The sequence below is a fragment of the Anthonomus grandis genome, chromosome 8, assembly GCF_022605725.1.
Source record: "Anthonomus grandis grandis chromosome 8, icAntGran1.3, whole genome shotgun sequence".
NCBI lineage: Eukaryota > Metazoa > Arthropoda > Insecta > Coleoptera > Curculionidae > Anthonomus > Anthonomus grandis.
The window spans coordinates 15,380,741-15,399,592 of NC_065553.1; the positions used below are offsets into that span (position 1 = coordinate 15,380,741).

An 18,852-nucleotide genomic window follows, 5' to 3' on the forward strand; every position below is an offset into this window, starting at 1 on the left:
TAATTGGGCAAACAACGCCAGCAAAATATAATTTCTAAAAGTTCCACTTATACAGAAATAAAAAGTGATATCAAAATGTAAGATGTTTTTTTATATAATTGGGTAAGCTACGCCAAAAGAGATATAAAGCAATGAAAATGAGGAAAAAGTTCAATTTTTCATTCATATATTTGCATCTCTGTCTGAAGTAAGACATAGTAAATAAAATTATAATTTATTTATGTAATTTGGTAAAGTACGTCAGAAAAACAAAATGTTTTCAAAATCCGGCAGTAATATAGAAATCACACAGTGATATAGAAAGCAGCTGCAAAGGTATTTAATTATTAATTTTAGTTCTACTATCGCCATATTAGTCTAAGGTATGACAATAACTAATCACTTATGCTGACGATATAGCTGAAATACAAATAATAAACAAAATGGTGACAGTAAGAAAAAAATATGGCCTAAAACTAAACAAAATATATGCTTATATCAAAAATTACTCAAAACATTCCTATGATATAAGTAAAAGAACAAATATTGTACAAACATTGTAAGAGTAGAAAATTACCAATACCTGCGCACAATTATTAGTGAAAACAATGAAAGATGCCTAGACATTGACAAGGATGAAGAGATTTTTCTGCCGCCATGATCTCAGGATAACACTACCGGTATTATATTACGAAACGAAAGTCTGAAAGCTGAAGAAGATTGAGTAGAAGTATTTGAGATGTGTTTATGCCCACAAAAATGCTTAATAAAATGATTATTAAAAATGATTTTATAGGCGGAAGTGCTAAGACGTATGCATAAAGAAAAAGAAATATTTCTAATAATTAAGAAAAAAATATTAATATTGCACGTTATCATACAATATTAAATCCAAGAAATGTGATCCATAAAAAGGAGGTAAAACCCATCGCCGAAGAATCTCAGAGAGCGGGAGCTTAATAGCAACATCGAAGTGTTGAGAGCTGCAGTTACAAAAATCAGAATCGCTTTGATGTTTGAGACCTTCAGAGTTAAAGGGAGCCGTTTTTTTAATTCTGCGTTGGGCATTTTAATTTCGCAGTTTTTGGCCTTGTGCAGCTCGATTAGTTGGATTACATAGAAGCATTCAAAATAAAATTATGAGGAAATAGGACAGAAAAACAGACATTCCTATTCATTTAGCAATTTTTTTAAAAGTTTTATCACGTTTCCAAATATACCGTATCTTGCAAAAAAAAACATAACCAGTACTGGTTAAAATAGTTCTTAGATGTATATGAAATTAGACAAATCCCTAAAATATAGACGTAACTTGTAAATTGAAATCATAACTGATTTATCAACAACTGAATACCACAGCAGAAGGAAAGATATCTTCCAGAAAGATCCTTCGAGGCAATTAATTGACCTTTATCTTTTAATTTTCTAATAATTACATAAAACGAGAATTTGGAGTTTTGATCTTATTATAGGCATGATCTTTTATATCTTCCAAGTTAATAAGTTCTTCATAGCTATATTCACATATTTTTCAGCTTATTGCCTGCCTTTCTTCTATTAATTTCTTCTTAAGTCATTAGTTTGTTTCTTCTAAATATTTAAAAGCTTCTTGGACTAATTTCCAAATTTATTCGTCGAGTTCAAAGTCATCTTATAATAGGCCAAGAAATAGCCACTTAACTTTTTGTCGCCTGTTTATCTAATACCTAAAAGGCTTGTTTTAAAAGACATCCATATATGTTAGCTTAAAATTAATTGGAGTTATTAAAATAGTAGGTAATTAAGTTTTTTATTGTCATCGATTAATTATTTCTGTATTAAAGCATTTACATTTAGATTTTAAAGTAAGTAACGGTAAATTTAAATTGTCAATATTTTTCATGCAGTTAAACAAGTCATATGAGTATGAATAATAATAAGCGAGTAAAGTATTTGAAGCGCCTTAATCATATTACTTACTACTTGGACTAAAAAGCCAACTTGTCTTCATTTATATGAATAATTGCAATTTAGCTGTTGTTATTAATTGTTTGATTCAAACTGGTACTACAATTAAAGTAAGATTTTTTTAATCGAGTAAGGAGCATACAAAATATAAATAATAGCCAAATAGTGATTTTTAATAAAATATTTAATAATAAGTAGGGTGAAGTGGGGTAAATGTAATCATGGGGTAAATGTAATCAAGCCCTATGATTTTTTTTATAACGTTTTGGAACATATTTTCTTCGAAATTCGAAACTATGACCCTTTTTATACCCATCTTACTTTTTATTAACCTCTTAGTTAAGTTCCAGTTTTAAAGATTTCCCTTTTTCTTTTTTGTACTTTGACATTTATAATAATTTTGTGAGTGCCTTTTAGGAATTTTAATTCCCTATTACTACTGCTTATATGTATTAGTATTTAGTTGTAATATTTTGCTCCCTTAGGTAATTTTCGACAAGGATGTTGATTCTGTTATCAGATTTGATTTTTGATACTTAACAAAAAATGTATGCCAGCGATTACATTTACCCCACCGAAATACGCATATGGAGTAAGTGTAATCACTGAGACTAAGGTAAATGTAATCACTGACTACATTTGCCCCAGCCTCCTCCTTCTTGAGTTTTTAGGCTATAACCTATAATTTTCTCTATTGTTACAGGCTAAGATTAATATCGAAGAAATAGTGTAAATACTTACCAAAGACTTTAATTAATTGTAAAGACAGTGTGGAAATCTTTAAAATAGGACCGATCTAAGACTAGTTTATACAGTTCCTAGTGAGTTCCTTCAAAATGGTAAGAGTGTATAAAAAAAAGAAACAAGACCCTTTTTACATTGCTGAACTTTTAAAAGATGCGATCAGAAACATCCAAGAAAATCGTATCAGTATTCATGGTGCTGCCCAGAGGTATCAAATCCCATTTTCCACTCTTCAAAAAAAATACCTACGAGGAACCCGAGGATCAAAAAGCACGTCCAAAGGAAGACCCACCGGAATACCTGCAGCTGATGAAGAAAAATTAGTGAATGCCATAAAAATCATGGAGAAGTGGGGTTGGGGGCTCAGCAGAAAGGAAATCTTAGAATTGGTGGGAAAGTATGTCACGAAAAATAATATAAAAACGTCATTTAAAGATGGAATACCTGGCGAGGATTGGTTCTTATCCTTTAAAAAAAGGCACAGGCTATCTTCAAAAAAAACCACAAGGACTGGAGTATGCCAGAAAAAAAACCCATGATCCATTTGTGATTGAACAATATTTTAACATGTTAAAAGTAACCTGAGAAAATAACGACCTGCAAAATAAGCCTTCTCAGATTTATAACATCGACGAAACTAGTTTTACGCTCGATCCAAGTAAAACTAAAATTGTGGGTCAGAAAAATGCCCCTGCTTCAAGAATAACCACCGGGCCTGGAAGAAAGAGTACGACAGTTCTCATGGGTGGCAACGCAAATGGGGATAAACTGCCTCCATTAATTGTTTTTAAGGGAAAAAATCTATGGAGTACCTGGCTGGCTCCCAAGGAATCTACCTTTCCACGTACTTCTTATGCTGTGTCACCAAATGGTTGGATGGAAACCGAAATCTTTTTAAACTATTTTACAAAAACTTTTATTCGCCACGTTGTACCTGAAAGACCAATCCTGTTTTTGCATGATGGACATTCAACGCACTTAGACCCAAAACTTATCGAGGCGGCTGTCGAAAATGATATAATTGTACTTAAATTACCTCCACACTTCAGCCACCTATTGCAACCCATGGACCTAGCGGTCTTTAAGAGCCTTAAGTCACGGTGGGATTCTAAATTAGCAGAGTACCAAAGAAAACATGTGGGTGTTAAAATACCAAAGAAAGATTTTTTGGTACTTGTGAGCACAATTTGGAAAGAGACAGATCCAGCTTTACTGACATCGGGCTTTCGTAGAGGAGGAATATGCCCATTTAATAGATCTGTCATCGACCGCTCTAAATATGATCCAGAAGCTCTACGAAGATATGAAGAACGTTTGAGAAATCCCCAACCTGCCACAGAACAACCTCTTAATGAACCCAGCACAAGCAGCCATGAAGAGCCATCGAGAGAGAAACCAACCACGCAGCAGCTAGCATCAGAACCGCAAACAGAACCAATAGCAGGGCCAAGTAGACCAATACCAATAGCAGCACCAAGTAGCGGTTCTGTATCATTTGAAGAATTGTTGCTGGAAACAGTGAGGCAATCGCTAACGAAAAAGAAAGAAGAAAAAGGGTAGCTCCGGGAGCTGAAATTATAACAGCAAAAGAAAACATTTTAAAAATAAACTATAACACGCAAGAAAAAGAAAATGAAAGAATAGCGAAAGATAAAGCAAAGAAAGCGAAAGAATTAGCAAAGAAAACAAAGAAGGAATCAAAAAAAATAACAGCAAAATATATTGATGAAGCCTTCAGATGAAGACGAACCGCAAATTTTAAGTGACAGTGAATCCGACGACGTCACCTTTAAGACTTATGCAAAAAGGTTAGAGGAAGATGAAGAAGCATTAAAACAAGACGAATTATTTCTCAAAGGGGTAGAAAACCTTAACATTGGAAACTGGGTTTTGGTCTCATTTAAAGGAAAGAAAAGTATACTTTTCTATGCTGTTCAAATAACAACGCTTGATGAAGAATCGCAATCTACCATTAAGTTTTTAAAAAAATCAAACCGAAACGCGCATATTTTAGTGTTTCACTGGCCTGAACAAGAGGACCATCACTTAGTGGCTGCATCAGATATAGAGCGAGTTTTACCAGAACTCACTTTAGGGCGAAGAGGAGAACTAACTTTTTCACTATCCTTTACTTCATATAACGTTAAATAAATAAAAAAAAAACATGTCAGCCTGTTTTGCTCAACTTACCTACGTAATATACTTTTCAGAAAATCTTTGAGTTTTATTTCCTATCATTGATCCACGAAAAAAGTTAATAACTTCCTTATAAATTAAGATAGGTATCAAGCTATTTTTTTTAACCCAGAATTGTTCACACTATAGTACACTTGCCTCAGATCCATCGGCAGAGTAAGCATATGGCAGTTAGGAGCCGTGAGTAATCAGCCGACATGTTTTTTTTATTTTGGTTTATAAAAAAAACAAAAGCAGACAAAAAATAAATAAATATGACATTGATTTAACAAAGAAATAAGCTCTGTGCCTACTAAAAATAAACCCGATTTCTCTTTTGGTTTTTTGTTATGAAATTTTAAAATGCCACTATCATTTTTTTGATTACACTTACCCCACTTCACCTTGCACCTACACTTTATTAAAAAATACAATTGTATGCTAATTAATTCAAATTGAAATACCTTTACATCCTTAATAAGGAAGTAAAGGTATATATAAAAGCAATTAATTTTATTATATTCAAAAAAAAATCAATTCAATTATAAAAAAAAATCATTCGTTAGGTCTTATTTTTCAGTCACTTTAAAACTAAAAAAATCTTGAACTATAAATTAAGTTTTTTTTGTTAGCTAAGTTGGTAATCGTGTTTTTAATCTGATTTAAAAAAAATTGGAGTTTTCATTTTTTTTTAGTAAACAGTTTTTTAAAACACTCACTATAATATTCAATTAAAATATTTGTCTTTCTTGTGATGCATAATTTTAAATTTTCAAAGGTCCCTTTTGTTAGATGATTTGTCTCACTTTAATATTTTCAAATACGTTCCTTTTTATTTACTCCTTTTATTTCTGTTAATTTTTATTTACTTCTATTTTTTATTGTTTATAGTTTTATAAAAGGTATGGAAGTAAACAACTTAAAGCGTTCATAATTTGTAATGTCTTTTACTAACTAGTTTGGCATAAAATGCTTTTATACCCAGCATATTTTATATTTTAAGTTAAAATTAAAGTTTTAAAAATATACGCATTAAAGTGTACAACCTAGTCCGCCCCTGGTAAAGTAAACAAGGTAAATGTATTTTAAGGATGTCATTTTAAGAGGTCCCTAATAGTGTTCATCACCTAAAATTTTTATTAAATTCTACTGGGTAGTTTAGTAAGTAATTTATGAAAAACCAATTTCCAGCAGCGTCCTTTAGGAGGCTGTATCTTCGTAAAGAAGACCTGTAGGAATTTTTTTTATAAGAACGTTCGGTATTATTTTTTGATGTTCTACCTGGATCCGAGAGATTTCCCACATGAACCGGAATACCCTGTATAACTCAATAAAATTTATGACATGATTGTTGATGGTTTTATGACATGTTATTTTCAAACAATAGAATTTAAAATAAACCGGTAGACATAATATGAGTTAGGAAAGGTTTTTTTATTTAATTTTAAAGGTTTTTTTATTTAATTTACAAAACAGAGGTTAAGATCTTCATGTCTGTTATAAAGAACGTTGAACGTGAGATATCTTATTTACTTCAATTTTGTTTCTTTATGGGATGCAGCTAATATTTCTTTAAATAACTTTTTACAAAATTAGGAAATAAAAGGATCACATCCATTTATTCTTATTTCTAGAACTAAAAATTAATTTATATGGATTCACTTTTATTATTCTTTGAAATAACACAGAGCTAATAATAAAAAAGCATAAAAGTAACTTTCTAAAAAAAGTTATTACTCTAATGATATTTCTAAAACGACATTGCCATTGAAAGTGAAGAAATTACATTTGGAGAATTGCGTTTTAAGGTAACTTGTAACTTTTTAACCACTCTATGTTTATTAAAGGGTCGGGGAGAGAAATTTTTCGATTGCGGTTGTAATATTGTGTGCTCAACAAGCAATTTCTTAGAACTTAGTGGATTATTTTTGTTGTCGAGAATGAGTGATTACTAATAATTGTAAATAGTTTCTTGGCTGTTCTGCCTTAAGAGTTCCGTTATTTAATAATTTACATTTATAAAATAAACCGCAAATGTTAGTTTTTCAATAGCGAATTTTTTTACTCTTATTGGGACTAATCATTGTACAAAATGGGAAATCCTACAAATAAATAGTTATTAGCTTTACTAATCGACAATATGCAGTTCATTAAGCTGAAATAATACAAGATCTTGGCACTAAACTTAAAAAGAATAGGCAAGCTGTTAAAAAACTAGACAAGGAGAATGAAACACTCAGAAACCGAGTTGAGCAACTAGAATATCAGGCTCGTTCCAAAAATCTGGTATTGTTTGGCATTAACGAGACCCCAATTAAAAATCCTAAAGCTGTATTATCGGACTTCTCAAAGTATATGCTTCATGTTATCATTCTTTACCAAGATATTAATATGACATATCAGATTAGACAAAAATCTGAAATTAAAGTAAGTCTAATATTTATAAAGTTCATAACAAATACATTAAACAAAAAAAAAACTTTCTAATATAATAAAACTTGGCACTTGGACGTCCTGCAAAAGCTTAGGCTCCAGAAACCCTTAACTCATTTGAAGCATGTCCTAACCTACCACTAGTTCAAAACTATCCCAGCAGTTAGTCCTCTTCAACAACGTTCATCAAAGGAAATAACGATAGTACCTCAAACGAAACTTCAAGTACCAGATAAAACTATCGTTCAAAAATCTAAAGTAGCTCAACATATTTAAGAAGAGCACTCTATTAAGTTATTAACAAAATGTGCGCGGCTTGAATTCGAAAATTGAGGCCTTTTTTTCTTAAATAAGCAAATGTGAGTACGAAAAAAAATCCAATTGAATTTCAATACGTCTTCTCAATAAATCTAATTATTTAATCTATATCAAAATATCAATCAGCTTATTAGAGAGCAGATATGCATTATTACTACTTTACTTTTATTTTATCATAATGTGTCTTTTCATCATTTTTAATTGCTTGTTTATTTTTTATTATTATTATTATTATTATTTTTATTATTATTATTATTAGGTAGTCCAAAGGCCATCAAAAAGATGAAAAATAAATAACAACAATAGTTTATTTTTCTGTAATGAACTGGTCCAAAAAAGCCAAAATTTCAATGAATTCGGAATTATTTAAATTTTTCGTACTAAATTCTATTTAAAACACTAAACAGGCTAATCACAAACTAGAAATTAGCAACAAAAAATAGCAAATCCAAAAGCAAAGCATCTATTAGTCAAAAATCAATAAATAATGAATATCAAATAGTGCTTGCTCAGCTTAAAATAATTTCCCCAGATAGCTCAGAGGCCATCCTTTATCAATATCCGTTAAAAATGCATAGACAATTTACAATACAATAGGATTTATTGATAAAAGGTATTGCTTCTATTCAGCACCGATATTTGAATTCCGCATTTTTCCAAATTTATCTCATAAAAGGCCATACGCACATATCACTCATATTTTTATACATACCAGGCCTTTTATGCTTTTGTGAATAAAACATGGATTTTCTATGGATAAATAAAGTCAAAGGTAAAATATTGATTGGAAAATAATAATAATAATAATTATAAAAGGAAAAACTCATCTAATACCAAAAAATTAGAAAACTGAAGAAGCCAATAATTACCGCCCCGATCATCTGCTTGACGAACAGAAACAATTAACGAAAATAATGTCGGAAAAGGATCTGTGAATACCTGACTCAAAATAATTTCTTTCCAAAAGAACAAAAAGGATGCATAAAGAACTCGTATGGATATAAAGATTATTTTTTAACCAGCTAACTACTTTACTGAACTGCAAAAACTACCAGAAGAACCTTTCAATTTAGTAGGAGTATCGCCAATTGTAATGCATTTCATAGCATACACAATGGACTTATGAAAAACGGACTTAAATCTAGACTAAAACACCAAGCGTAACAATTAAAAACATTCATATTAAGAATGGTATATACCAGGGAGATTCTCTCTTGCCATTGATGTTTAATTAATAACAAATCTGGCACTGGTTACACCTGTAAAAATGAAGCTGAAAAAATCAAACACCCATTGTATATTGATGACCTAAGCTAATATCCAAAGAAGAGGATGAGCTACCAAAAAAAATCAGACTTATTAAGCAATTTAGCCATGATATTCAGGTGGAGTTTGCACTAGAGAAATGTGAGAAAGGAACGTTTAAAAAAGGAAAACATAGAACTAAAAAGCAATAAGACAATTAAAGCATTAGAACAACACGAAAACTACAAATACCTTGGCATTGAAGAATATGATGGAGTTAAACAGAAAAATATGAAAACAAGATTAAAGAACGAGTACTACCGAAGAAGATATTGAAGTCTGAGTTGAAGGCAAAGAACAAACTTCTCGCCATTACAGCATGGGCAGTGCCTGTAGTGCAATACAGCTTCGGCTTAATGAAACACAAGCAGATATTAAAAAATCAGATCGTGAAATTAGGAAACTGCTCACTATGTATGGGGCCCTACACCCTAAATCCGATATAGATTTCTTGTTTATCCCTAGAAAAGAAGAGGTCGAGGAATGATCAGCCTAGAAATTAGCTACCCCTTTGCCACGGAGGGTCTGAAGTCTTATCTGGAATTGAAAAAAGGAGCAAAGTACCTAGGCATGTTGTATGGATAAGGACGTAAACCTGAAATTAACAAGAATCACGATAAACAGTAATGAAATGAGTGTTAAAAATGTGAAAGCTTCACATGGACATATAGTAAAAGATATAAATAATGAAACACTATCATGAGGCTGGCTGCGATATGCTAATCTCAAAGTGGAAATAGTATACCTTATAACAGCTTTCCAAGAACAAAGTATAGCCACCAACTACATGAAAACAAAGACCTGAAGATAAAAAGATGGCAAAAACCCAAACTGCAGACTTTTCCAGGCACTACGAAACCATATATCATGTAGTGTCAGACTGCCCAATCCTGGCAAAAAAAACGTATTTTGATCGTCATTAACAAGTAAGAATATCATATCACTAATAATAGGCAAAGTAAATATATACTAAACAAACCAAATCATGTTCCAAAAAAACAAAGAAAGCATCAGTAGTAAATTTCTTATCCTCAAGACCAAATTGGTTTGAGTTTATGTTATGTTTACTCAAAAATTCAAGGACTCTTTAAGTTTAACTAGCCTTTCTATGATCTTAGAGAGAGTTGAATATAGGCCTATAGATTGTGGGACAACAATTATCACCGACCTTCTGCAATGGAACAACTATAGCCCTTTTTAGTATTTATTATATATTAAACCTTAATCAGGGAAGTGGCGATTCAAAATAAAAAGTATTTACCACATCAACGAAAGAATTCAAAGCAGAATCACCTAAATCCCGGAATATCTGCACAGACATACTATCCCATACTTAGAAAATGGTATAATACAACTAACTTAAAACCTGTATATAAGCAATATATTAATAATTAATTAAAAAAACATAAAAAGACTTATCAATAAGACTTAAACTTATCACAACAACTATCTTATTGTTCCAAAAAAAAAAGAAATAAATAAATGAATAATTAACACAGTTAATTTTAAATACATGAAGTATGTTATTTAATTTTGAGATTGCAAACTCTGCACCTTGACTGTTAAAGATGCAATCCAAAATCTGACATTCCATAAAGCTTTTTAGTAAATTATAATCAATTTTAGTCACAGTGTAAGCAATGCATAATTTTTTATGTAACAAGAACACTATCTATGTTAATCATAATGAAATTTCCTAAGATTGTTTCTAGTCCTTTTTTTTAAATAAATTACTCGAGAATCAGGCGAGACCCTCGTAGGAGAGCTAATAGTATGAATATCATATCATTAATAATAGGTAAAGTAAATAAATATCACCCTAATGGATACTGAACAAACCAGCGTTTGTGTGAATCATGAAAGCGTTTTAATCACGTTCGAAAAATCGGAAAAAGATTGATATGTTACTAATTTGTTTCATCAAGGATTAATCAAAATTCAAAATCGGATAAGTTTGTAATAAACCAGATCGTTCACTTCCATTATATCCATAGCAACTACAATATTTCGGGTCACAAGAATATTTAAAGTGTTTCCAGAATTCGGCGGAATCCTCGTTGAAAGCCATATTTTTCAAGAAGATTGATAGCAGCTATATTGAGCCCGTCCATGATTTTTATAAACTACGCACTAGCCTCTAGTTTATTTTTACACAACACTTAAACATTATTATTCATGCGTCACGACAAAATACCGGCGTTTACAACCCTTTTATAGGGAACAAAGTGACCTAGAAGTAATTCATCTAATCCAATTCGATCGCCGCCGCCGTTTTCAGGTAAATCCACTTGACTGCATCCAGGCTTGTAAATCGTTGCGTTTGGCGCCCCTCATCTCTTTCCGGGTTTTTCAGTTTATTATGGTGGACGATTTATTGAAGTAATCCATTAATACCTTTCGGATGATGGTCGACAGTTCGGTCTATACGATGTTTCGGGTATATACGGGTTTTTTTTTAGTAATCGCGATGAAAGCCTATACGTTCCCTACAGATTATGTATACAGTTCAGAAAAGCTTATTTGTTTTTTTTTTTATATTGCGAAAACATTCAGGGGTATGTTATTTTTATTTAAAGAATGAAAAATTAGAAAAGTATTTCATAAATAATGAGAGTCACAAATATGCCGATAAAAGTCGATATGTTTGTGATTGTTAATGTATGATAATTTTTTTATGAAACACTTACTGGTGAAATGTTGTCTAATACATGGGTTTCTAATGCATATTTTATTAGAATATTATTTAATGGATTAACAACTTTTTTTGTAAATCCGACGTTGTTGCCGATAAAATTTCTTTTAGAGGTTAAATATGCATAGAACTAATATTTCATAAGACCCCATTGGCCTTTTTGTTTTAGTTTAATTTATCATTTTTCTTAATAACTTCCCTGGTCACTATTCTACTTTTCCTGAGAACAATTTTAGGCTCCATGGCTTTATTCGCCCTTTTTGGTCTTAATTCGTATGTTGAAAATTCAAATCTTGATCCATCTGTTGAATATTTATTAAGCGAATTTGATAAAATCTGTAAATACAAAATTAGTAAAGCAACATTTTATTCATTTATTTCTATAGTGAAGAACTGCAAATTTACTCTTCTTGGGAATTTGATGCACTGAATTTGATCCTGGACATCTGTTAAATTTGGGCTTATTACCAAAAAAAAAATTAATATGAATATTAAACTTTTTCCTTTTGTTATACAGGTTGGAGAACTGAACAGGTGCGTAAAGGCAAAATATTGCAATAAGCACGCATGCATTTCGTGCGCTCTGCTAATCGCCTGCTATATCATTATTCTGTAGTATCACATTAGTAAGCGTCGATTGGACTTTGATGGGGGTATTTGTATTGCAAGTAATTTGTATTACTGCATATATATATGTATTGCATAATAAAGATAAAAGCGTGACTAAATTCCTGTTTGAAAATGCTCTCCCTAAAATACCCATAAAAATAAAAGTCATTTGATCATGAATCTGAAGGTCTAGGAGGTCATTTAATATCGCCAGTCCTCTTAATAAGACGGTAAGGAGAACATAACCGCATTATGAGAAGGATAACCGTCGTGGTGAAAATAGACCGATCTCAAATCTAAATCAGGGAAAATTGAAATAGCAGGAAGAACTTGGTTTTGCAGCCACACATGTTATTTTTGGACGTTTAAGGTATCATCAATAAAAAATGCCCCTTTAATATGATCGCCCAAAATGCCAGCATAAATATTTAATTTTGGAGGACACTGAGTAGGGAATTGAAAACTTCTGTGCTCATTTTCCCGAGACCAATATCAAACAATAGAAGTATTATGTTTCCCATATAATGGAAAAGTATACATTAAAAAAAATGTATTTGTTTTTTATATAATGTTTTCACAAAATCCCATTCTTCACCACCCTTTTTTTATAAGAAATCGGTCTATTTTTTGAATGTAATTAAAAACAAATTCCTTTATGTACCGCCGATTTGCCTTCATAAAACCACTTGATTTGAACTCTTTTAGAAAGAGTATAAACAGTTGAAAAAAAATAGCTCTTTAAAATTTAACAGCCCATCATGCAGTCACAGAGTAAAATGAGGCATGCTGATATTATTATTGTTATTCTGTATGAAATAAAAACAGCAAATACCTATTAGCCGACCAGAGGCGAACGCTCATCGACTTACCATTATTCTGAATATTCTATAATTTTCAATTCTCCAACCTGTATATTACTATTTCATTACTTTACTACTGACTGGATTAAAAATTATATTTACTGGTATAATTTACATAATAATATATTCGAAAACCATTTTATTGATTTTTTACTTTGTTTATCATTGATATTTCATTTATTTGTTACCATTTGTATAATATGGAAACAATGTTTTTGGTTAGTAATTAATAATTTATTTATCATCCTCAAAAATACCTTAGACTAGAATAAGATCTTACATCTCATATATTATATGAGAAAGTACTCATCATCTCAGGATATTACTATATTAAGACGTTTATATTTTCACTCTTTTATAAGTAAGTCAGTTTTTATTAGTAGCAGGTTCATTTAAAAATATTACCATTTTACCCTTTACCTACGGCCATATTCTTAACATTAGACAGCATTAAAAAATGCTTCAAGACCAGGAAGCACTCTTCTCCCTACATTTAAATATATTTAAGATTATAAGGGTGTAAATCACCCGCGCGTACATTAGCTTAAACTTAGGAGGTTGAAAAATATATGTACATAAATTCAAATATTTGCATATACAGGGTGCCTTCGATAAGTCGGCACTATTGGTATCTTTGTTAATATTTAAAATACAGGGTCGGTTAAATTGGCAAACTAGTAGGATTTTTTCTGTTGATCAAAATTGAGAAATCAGAATAAAAATTGAACGTCGCGTTTTCGAGAAAATGTACTTTTGTTAATAAGAAAGTTTATTAACGCTAATATCTTAAACCTAAAAATAATAAACTTATAGCGATATTAATAATTTTACCTAAAAACATCGTCATCTTGTTCATTACGTCTCTGAGCACACATCTGGTTGCTTTTAAGATTGATCTTCCATCTATTGATCCAATTAATTCTGTTTTTTGATACACTTTATTCTTTACCTAATCCCAAAAATAAAAGTCAAGAGAGGTTAGGTGTGGTGACCTAGATGGCCAACTAATCGGACCAAGTGTCGCAACCCATTTATCGTTAAACAGTCTATTAAGTAATATTCTTACATTAATTAGTTGATGGGGAGGTGTTCTATCCTATAGAAACAGATTTGTTGCTGTCTCTTTAAGTTAAAATTATCTAAATAATCTTTCAGTGTTTCAGATATTATGAAGGCAACATATCCCATTCTGGTCATAGTGCCATCATAAAACACGAGTTTTATTATTTCACTTCCTATTAAGCGGCACCAAATGTATTTATCAATTTAGTATAAATTGATTTTGAGTGATATTTTTTATTTTTCTGGTATCAATAGGGTAAATTTGTACGGATAAACGTGCTTTTGTTTTCAAAATTAGCACTTTGAAATTTTACACTTAAATATTATTATATTCTATATTAATTATTATATTGAAATATTATTATTTTCTTCATATGTATTACGTAACCAGTTGCAAAAAGCAAGTCTTCTTTCTTTATATCCAGGAAACAACATTTGTAGTGGTCAATAATTTTATGGCACAAATTTGTGTTTCTTTAAGACCCACTATAGTGTTACTAAGCTCTTGCTAAATCTCTAGTTGACTGTTACATATGAGCTTCAAAATATGCCAAAATAGAAATTTCAATATCCTCACTTACTATAAATTGATTCCTTCTTCTAGTTCTTTTAAGCACGTTTTCGTTACTTCTAACTTTTCTGTAGAGAATTAACAAGTATCTTCGTTTTGGCAAGTTATGAGTCTGGAGCCTCTGACGGTACTTTTCTTAGCTCTGTCACTAGTTTTTCGGCATATAAGGTAACATTCTAACATATCATCATTTTTCATTTTTCAATATGCGTAGAAGGCACTTTACTAATTTAGATTTTACAAAAATCCCATACTTTGCTAACGTGTAACTGTCACTATTTATTTATTTTATTAAATCTCTATGGCTACTGTCATTTTATTATTCAAACAATGATTCGTTTTGCTCTCAAAATCTTCAAAGCCAACTTGCCTAAATTTAGAAAAAAAAATATATATATATATATATATTTTTCTTCATATATATATATATATAATAATGTTAACAATAAAGTATCTTACTTTCCCTGTACCTTATATATATTAACAAAGATACCAATAGTGCCGACTTATTCGGATACACTATTTATCTCTTCATAAAAGAAAATTATTTTCAAAATAGCCTACTTTGAAGTAAAAATAAAACAAGCAATTCAAAATAAAATATAAGCATCAACGATAAAATTATATAAAACATTTGCAATTTTTGTTTTAATTTTCAGGATGATCAGAGTATCCTACCAATAACGGTGATGTCAATGGTGACATTTTCGCTGCTGGCCATCTTGATGGCATCCCAATTTCCCCTTATCCTGGAATCGGAAGCGTGGGCGCTCATGTCGTCACTTGTTATCACCGCTTCTGCTGCCACTGGCATGCTGCTTCTCGGTAAGCCGATATTTTATGTGTAAATATAATATGACGGCTTGTATATATGCTGTTTACTTACTCTTGACAACTGCAGAAGTCAATACGAAATATAGAGGTGAATAAATATTTATGGCACTTTACTTTCCAGATTTTAATTTGGAATTGAATTTTTCACTTTAATGTAAAAAGGACAAGTAAATTTAAGAACTGTAGCGTTTTTGCTAATCATAAAATGTGAATTAAAACAAGCGAAAATAGTCAACTAATTTATTTATACACTTCACTATGAAAACACGATCATTCACGACTAACAGAGATATTTATTCTCACTGTATTCATTTACAAAAATTTAAATCTCGCCCCAATACTCGTGATGCGGTTCCTTATATACTCGGTAGAACGCTGTTCAGAAAGCTTGTCGCCAACCTTGATGTCGTGCGGTGTGCGACTTGTGTCATTCCGGAATCAGCTGGTTTCTCGGTGTTTACAATATCGTTACAGTATTAGGCATTTATTAACGTCAATTATAGTATTTTATAATAGTAAGAAAATATATAAAAATAATGATAATTATTAACTTTTATCGCTTGACAGAAAGGTACTTCATCTCTAATGAGACCAGGAAAGATAATTTTAGCAAACTTTTCTTTAATAAAGAAACATTTATTAACAGCAACTCTCTCAATAAAACTTCCATTAAGTAGTCGATTTTTCATGACGGTTCTGTTTCTAATGGACCTGTCACGTTAAAACGTTAACTTTTAATATTAAAAAACTACGTCTATAAAATATAAAAGATTTTGCTGTCAGATAATTAAGATATTGTTCTATTGCGTAACAATGACCTGACGGTTCTATTATATAAGACTAACGAGGGTAGCATTAAATAATTTAATGGGGTAATTTTTATAATGACAAAAAAGGGATTTTTCCTCGTCAGAAGCTCTTTTATTTGTGTTAATGGCGGCAGAATCTGTTTTGTATTTTTAATGCTTTAACGTTTGATTTATGATGCTGTTATTACTAATAAATATACGTTTTTAAATTGAAATTAAATATTTAAAGTTACCTTTTAAAACTTAAATTTACACAGTTAATAAAACAAAACTTAATAAGTGTTAAACAAATTATGTTTTTTACGTTCTGGTTTTGTAACACGTATATTTTGGATTATTGAGACCTTCATTGTTCGATAAATTTGAGAACTAAATTGGGGAAAAAATGATGGAAACATCATGCCAAGGGAGATTAGACTCTAGTTACACAATTATTACGAAATTTGAGCGAGGCTCGATATATTTCAGCGTAAATATGTCACATAAATCTGGAATTGCCCTTCTTCACATTTTCTTTTAGATGAGTATAATGATTTGGAAATAGGAAAATTATGGCGAACATGGCATATGGGACAGAGATGGGTATACTTTTGGTTCAATTTGTTATTAGTACCTACCTATTAAGCCTAAAGGTAATATCAAACAAAATAAAAAATTAAAATACCTTACCATTGAATAGTAAAGTAACTATTCGAGGCATTTAAAGTACTTAATGAGCTAAAAAAGAAAAATAAAATTATATTATTTTGGGTACCTTGGTACACAGGCGTGCAAGGTTATGAAGAAGACAATATTTTAGCAAGAAAGGGTTCTGCCTTTTAGTTTGTGGCAACTTTTATGAGGCATAAGGTACTTACATATATGAGCTTTTAAAATGGACAAATAACTCACAGAACGCCACTGGGATGGGGACCTAAACACCTAATAAATGGCATGCGAAACCGTTGCTGAAAAATTATGCCCTACATCTTGGTAGTTATGAAGTTTTAGAATAAATCAACCAACCATCAACTTTATCAAAGCAATAGAATTTGTACGAACTAATTTGATTTTCACCGTTATTTTAATCTAATCGAATCTGATACACCTAACAACATTATTAACTATAAGAACTATAAACTATTATAGTACTTAGCAAGTTGGTATTTATAGTTCTTTGTTTTTTTTTTGTTTACAAGCAAGGAGAAAAATTAAATATAAAAACTTTTTACACCTTTGTTATCTCAAAAATGATCAAATTCATATTTAAACCTAAAATAAATAAAAGCTTGTGCAGATGCCATCTGGTAATAAATGCTCTTTTTTTAAACCCTTTTAAGAATATGCCTCGTGAAAATGGTCTTAATAATAGTAAACATTTTGTAAGAAAATCCGCAAAAACATTCACCAACTGCCTTTAGTACTCAAATCTTGTAATCTTTGTTTTTGTCTTCAAAACTATTTCCTATTATACAAGGTGTTTACTATAAAAACCGCCAAACTTGAAGAGGTGATTAAACAAGTCATTTGCAATAAAAAAGTTATTAGTTCTTCTGGTATTTTCAAAAAAAATTTAAAATCTCTGCTTTTTTTTTCATATAAAGAAGAATATTTCCGTTATTCTTATCACCACATAAAATTTAGATATACCATCTGAAAAAGAATTAAATTTGCTATAAGATGGGTATACTTAAGTTTTTAAGTAATTTTTTATACCGGGTGTTATTAGAAGTTAAATGTAACATTTGGGAAATGTGCAAAATTAGTGGTATCTTCTTCGTTGTCGTTATTCTAAAATTTGGTGAATAGGGACATGTTTTTCTTTCAGCAAAAACTACTGTATTTAATATGCTTTCCAATGATATACTTACTTTTGTGATAGCTATTTGTTTTCACAGCAATATCATTGGCAAAAGAAAGAAAAACACAAAAATTGAAAATTTTCAAATTTTATATTTTTGTTTGGCCAAAATTAAAAAATCAAAATTTCATTAAACAAACCTAAAATTATAACAATTGTTCAAAATGTCTTCCCTCTTGTTCAATACATTTAATGCATCTTCTTCTAACACTATCAACAACCCGTTCAAATTCAACGCGTTTTTGTCGCATTTCATTGCAACACACTATATATAAACATTAGATTTTAATGTGCCCCAGACCTAAAAGTCAAGGGGCGTAAGGTCAGGGCTTCTGGACAGCTATGTTACCGGACCGTATCTTCCGATCCATTTCTCCCCAAAGCATTGATTCAAGAAATTTTGCACAATTCTGTTATTATGGACTGGGCATCCGTCCATTTGAAACCAAAGTTCCTGTCTAGCGGCTAAGGGGATTTCTCCCAGAAAGTCAACAAAGTCATTATTTAATAAATTTGAAAATTCATTGGATATTGAACCGATCAGGAAGTATTACATGCCCGAAAAGGCGACCTCTTATTAATCCTATCCATATGTTAACCGTTGCTGAAATGTGATACAACAGTCCCGTGAGGGTTTTCTGTATTCCATATATGGTTATTTCAAATTCATTATT

The 18,852-nt window shown here is 30.8% G+C and overlaps 1 protein-coding gene across 5 annotated transcripts in view; it reads left to right on the forward strand.

Moving 5' to 3' along the window:
* Nucleotides 1-18,852, forward strand: part of LOC126739261 (adenylate cyclase type 2) — a 169,617-nt gene that overhangs the window by 84,799 nt on the left and 65,966 nt on the right. For all 5 annotated transcript variants that reach the window (XM_050444854.1, XM_050444852.1, XM_050444853.1 and 2 more), the window contains exon 3: nt 15,355-15,520. In XM_050444854.1, the coding sequence (XP_050300811.1) occupies nt 15,355-15,520 (166 nt within the window). The remainder of the gene's footprint in view (nt 1-15,354; nt 15,521-18,852) is intronic.